Source organism: Mizuhopecten yessoensis, unplaced genomic scaffold (assembly GCF_002113885.1).
Source record: "Mizuhopecten yessoensis strain PY_sf001 unplaced genomic scaffold, ASM211388v2 scaffold716207, whole genome shotgun sequence".
Lineage (NCBI taxonomy): Eukaryota > Metazoa > Mollusca > Bivalvia > Pectinida > Pectinidae > Mizuhopecten > Mizuhopecten yessoensis.
The window spans coordinates 53,814-59,523 of NW_018480001.1; the positions used below are offsets into that span (position 1 = coordinate 53,814).

The 5,710-nt window shown below is 36.7% G+C and overlaps 1 protein-coding gene across 3 annotated transcripts in view; it reads left to right on the forward strand.

Moving 5' to 3' along the window:
• The window catches only part of LOC110442100 (probable nuclear hormone receptor HR3), a 40,713-nt gene that overhangs the window by 9,297 nt on the left and 25,706 nt on the right, over nucleotides 1-5,710 (forward strand). For all 3 annotated transcript variants that reach the window (XR_002461986.1, XM_021485536.1, XM_021485537.1), the window contains 2 exons: nucleotides 2,203-2,288; nucleotides 4,214-4,355. Coding sequence is in view for 2 of the 3 variants with exons in the window: in XM_021485536.1 (XP_021341211.1) it covers nucleotides 2,203-2,288; nucleotides 4,214-4,355 (228 nt within the window). In the remaining variant the exon portion in view is untranslated. The remainder of the gene's footprint in view (nucleotides 1-2,202; nucleotides 2,289-4,213; nucleotides 4,356-5,710) is intronic.

The window sequence follows — 5,710 nt, forward strand, 5'->3', positions numbered from 1 at the left end:
GGGGGGAGGATACAATTATGTGTAACTAGGGAGCAGAATTACAATGATCTGTAACTAGGGGGTGGGATTACAATAATCCGTAATAAATGACCAAGTTCCTGAACAAATAATATAACATGGATGTCTATCCATTGTTCAACAGTATCGTTTAATAAAAGATAAAGATAAGATTCTTTGTAAAATATAATTTCAGGGTAAATAGATTGTTTTGGTGGGCAAAATAGTATTTAAGGGTAAATCAATTCTATCAATTACAAATGTATCTAATGCATTCAGCTTGAAATACCAAAGGTAGCAGTTTTATTCAAAATTTTATTTATGTCTCCTTATTCATAAAATTAATTAATCCAACTTTCTATATATACATATATAAATATTTATGCATATTTGCTTGTAATACATTTTTGCACCTTTTTTTTGCATTGATTGAAATTTTCTTTTATTTAAACATGGTATTTTACCATCGTCAGTAACTCTTCATTTTCAGAGACTTTCTTGTTTATCCTTATTTCTAGTTTATGATGATGATGATGTATCTTCTGTTTTCGTGATAAAAAGATTAAATAATTTTCTGCTGATTTCTGAACCATCTTACATGGTTAATTTCGAAACTTATGGGTAAATTTTCACTCAAAATATATGCAAGCGTATATATATACGTAGCTTAGCTTGCTGTAATGATTCAAATTCAATTTTTGTCTAAATTTTTGTCCTTTGATTTTTCATTATCATGGTGTCGACAGTTAACCGTGTATTTTGATTTTTCATTATCATGGTGTCGACAGTTAACCGTGTATTTTGTAACTAACATGTTCAGTTAATAACAGTCCTAGCTTACATTCACAATCCTGAAAAAAAGTATCATGTTGGTTTCCAAAGTTGCTTACTGCTCACAAGACTTGTCCTTCTACACTGCCCTCGTGTTTAAAATGTCTCTAATTCTTATAAGTTCATAGTGTTTTTAATTTCTTGTTTTCATTTTATTAATGATGGTAAACAAGAAAGATCACATGGAACTTGTTACTGGTTACATAGGATATTATTATACATGTAGTTTTTGGTTTGTAAACATATACCCTAACAGCAAGTAATATTCAATAAGGTTGTTATAAAATTGTAAAATTGTAAAATGTTAATAATATGTTTAAGAGGAATTCATGTTGTGAAAAGGTCATTATAATTCATGGTTTTTCATAAATGCTCAATAACTCATTCACCCCTGAAGACACATTTGAACTCTTCCATTTCAAAGGTTGGAATAATTCATAATGAAACTTCAGGGGTGAATGAGTTAACAATGTTATGACAACCTTAAAGCTGTGGTCAGCTATAGCTGGTATGTCCAGCCATGATATGACCTCAGCTATTCTGACGACGTTAAACTGTCAGCTAGGGAATACTAATTATTATACATTAACCATATTTTCAATGGACAAAACACAGTTTTCTGTCATTTTGATATAAAAAATACAAACAAAAGCAGTAATAATATATAAATCTACCTACAAGTTCTGGGTCCTGTACCCATTTTATTTTGTTTCGACCGATAGCATTTCTGAAAATCCTGAAATTTAACAGCGAGACCATACAGACCAATACAAACTAATTGTAGATTGATCACTGCAAAAGAAAATTTCAAAAGTTTCTTAGGCATAATGAAATATTAAAGTTAACCATACATTGATAAAAAAGTGAAGCTATAAAAGAGCGAGACATTTGGTTCTATAAGTGACCATAGGCTTCCCAATGGTAAGTGAAGATTACCAGATTGTATAAATAAACGAGCATGATAAAAAAAAACCATTCAGAATACCCAGACTGGTACCAGATTTGAAAATAATTTCAATTCCCGTGTTCTAGATGGGTAATACAGTTTTACTTTAAAAGCCTATTTGTGTAGCCACTGAGCATGTAGTTCGTGTCGTGAGTAGAAGCACCCGTATATCTGTTTGTCTGGTAACTGTATATATACAATTTTAAGTTCAATCTTAGCTGTTTTTGTGGTAAAATTCTTTGCTTGTTCTGTACTCTTGCCCCTGTATATATATAGAGCTTGACTGCAAGGTTCTGAGGGGCCAGACTGAAGTCAGCTGTAGGATAAAGGCAAGGCGGAGATGTGTGCTCTGTTCAAACGCTATACTCAGTTGTCTGCCCTTGAGTGAGTTATCTGCCCTTTACACAAGTTTTCTTTTTCCTTTACAGCCCAGATCGAGGTGATCCCTTGTAAGGTCTGTGGTGACAAATCGTCAGGAGTTCACTATGGCGTAATCACATGTGAGGGTTGTAAGGTAAGTAAATTGGGGTCTACTATGGGGTCATCACATGTGAGGGTTGTAAGGGATGTTAATTGGGGCTCACTATGGGGTAATCACATGTGAGGGTTGTTAGGTAAGTAAATTGGGGCTCAGTATGGGGTCATCACAGGGTTGTAAGGTAAGTAAATTGGGGTCTACTATGGGGTCATCACATGTGAGGGTTGTAAGGTAAGTAAATTGGGGCTCACTATGGCGTAATCACATGTGAGGGTTGTAAGGTATGTTAATTGGGGCTCACTATGGGGTCATCACAGGGTTGTAAGGTAAGTAAATTGGGGCTCAGTATGGGGTCATCACAGGGTTGTAAGGTATGTTAAGTGGGGTCCACTATGGGGTTATCACATGTGAAGGTTTTAAGGTAAGTAAATTGGTATTCACTACAGGGTAATCACATGAGAATGTTGTTAGGTAAGTAAATTTGGGTTCACTATGGGGTAATCACATGAGATGGTTGTTAGGTAAGTAAATTTGGGTTCACTATGGGGTAATCACATGTGAGGGTTGTTAGGTAAGTAAATTGGGGTTCACGACGTGGTAATCACATGTGAAGGTTGTTAGGTAAGTAAATTTGGGTTCACTATGGGGTAATCACATGAGATGGTTGTTAGGTAAGTAAATTGGGGCTCACTATGGGGTAATCACATGAGAAGGATGTTAGGTAATATAAGTAGATTGGGGTTCACTATAGGGTAATCCCATGTGAAGGTTGTAAGGTAGGTAAATTGGGGTTCAGTACGGAGTAATCACATGTGAAGGTTGTGAGGTAGGTAAATTGGGGTTAAGTACGGGGTAATCACATGTGAGGGTTGTTAGGTAAGTAAATTGGGTCTCACTATGGGGTAATCACATGTGAAGGTTATAAGGTAGGTAAATTGGGGTTAAGTACGGGGTAATCACATGTGAGGGTTGTTAGGTAAGTAAATTTGGGTTCACTATGGGGTAATCACACGAGAAGGATGTTAGGTAATATAGGTAGATTGGGGTTCACTATAGGCTAATCCCATGTGAAGGTTGTAAGGTGGGTAAATTGGGGTTCACTACAGGGCAATCACATGTGAAGGTTTTGAGGTAGGAAAATTGGGGTTCACTACAGGGCAATCACATGTGAAGGTTGTTAGGTAAGTAAATTGGGGTTCACGACGTGGTAATCACATGTGAAGGTTGTTAGGTAAGTAAATTGGGTCTCACTATGGGGTAATCACACGAGAAGGATGTTAGGTAATATAAGTTGATTGGGGTTCACTATAGGGTAATCCCATGTGAAGGTTGTAAGGTAAGTAAATTGGGGTTCACTACAGGGGAATCACATGTGAAGGTTGTAAGGCAGGTAAATTGGGGTTCACTACAGGGTAATCATATGTGAAGGTTGTAAGGTAAGTAAATTGGGGCTCACTATGGGGTAATCACATGTGAAGGTTGTAAGGTAGGGAAGTTGGGGTTCACTACGGGGTAATCACATGTGAAGATTGTAAGGTTAGTAAATGAGTGTGATGAAGTATAATCGATCACATTGAAGCAGGTAAGAGAGAATACACAGCTCTTGTACATGTGAGGATGGGTTTAGGTATGTTTATCGAGGTTGTTTTTTTTACCCTTAAGAGAATGTTTTTGACCCACCAAACTCAGTTTTGACTCTTTCGTCTTAATAGCAGGTCTATTTAACATTGGTTTTGACTCTGCAAAAATAAATCTGAGTTCTGAAATTACTAAATGTCAAAGGTCAACTATAAGCCCTGCCTTGAAATATTAAGGAAATATTTAATTCACTTTGTATTTAATTTTGAAATATCAAGCTCAAAAATTTTCTTTATACTTGTCTGGGAATCTTGTATTGTAATAACCTGTTAACAGTAAATCTGGTGTTAGAACTAACAGTTGGTGAACAATTGTCTTTCCAGGGTTTTTTCCGACGAAGTCAGGCTGGTCCGGTGAACTACCAGTGCCCTCGGAATAAAAACTGTGTTATTGACCGAGTGAACAGGAACCGGTGTCAGTACTGCCGGCTACAGAAATGTATCGCCCTAGGGATGTCGAGGGATGGTAAGTAAAATTTTAATAGATGTAAAGGCATACATTTAGAAAGGGAAGACATATCACAGGACTTAGTGTTTAAAATCCAATATAAAATTATAAATGATCAAAAATCCAATATAAAACTATAAATGATCAAATACTGACTTAATATCTGTCAAGTTTGACCCAATCAAAACTACAGTAAAGCAAAGACAGAAAAAAAGCTTTAATTTGTCAAACACTTTTTTGACTACAAAAAACATGAGTATAATGTTATATTCTGTCCCAGGTTAGGTAGATGTTAGTGACCTCCCAGTGTTACAGTCAAGTGAGTGTAATGTTATAGGGCATTCTGTCGCGGGGGAGGTAGATGTTAGTGACCTCCCAGTTTTACAGACAAGTGAGTGAAATGTTATAGGGCATTCTGTCCCAGGTAAGGTAGATGTTAGTGACCTCCCAGTGTTACAGACAAGTGAGTGAAATGTTATAGGGCATTCTGTCCCAGGTAAGGTAGATGTTAATGACCTCCCAGTGTTACAGACAAGTGTGTATAATGTTATAGGGCATTCTGTCCCAGGTAAGGTAGATGTTAATGACCTCCCAGTGTTACAGACAAGTGTGTATAATGTTATAGGGCATTCTGTCCCAGGTTAGGTAGATGTTAGTGACCTCCCAGTGTTACAGACAAGTGAGTGTAATGTTATAGGGCATTCTGTCCCAGGTAGGGTAGATGTTAGTGACCTTCCAGTGTTACAGACAAGTGAGTATAATGTTATAGGGCATTCTGTCCCAGGTAAGGTAGATGTTAGTGACCTCCCAGTGTTACAGACAAGTGAGTGTAATGTTATAGGGCATTCTGTCCTAGGTAGGGTAGATGTTAGTGACCTCCCAGTGTTACAGAAAAGGTTGTTGGGTGACCGATAGCCTTGTCAGATAAGTGATCCTGATTAAAAATACAAAGATTATATAAAGTTACACCGATAAAATGCAAGTAATGTTTACACACGTTCGTGAAGGTCGAATCATGATCAGCAGAAATATGGAGTACAAATCCTGACGTATCTTTTATTGATATAATTTCTTGATTTGTTTTACGGGGATTATAAACAGCCTACGACTATGTATGATAACTTCCCATGTAAGGCCAAACAAAATTAATCACTTGGTTCTCAAGCCAATATTTTTCAAAAGAGATGCGGCAGGGAGGTTTTTTTTTTCTTCATTTTACACAGCAAAAATGAGACAAGGGCGATTTTTTTATTGTTTAGTTTATAAAACGTTCATTGTGGGCATTACCTTGTCTTTTTATAGTTGTGTAGAGACCCGTCATAGAGCAAGCCTCTGAAAATCCCCCCATGATGTTCCAGGGAAGAATCACGAAC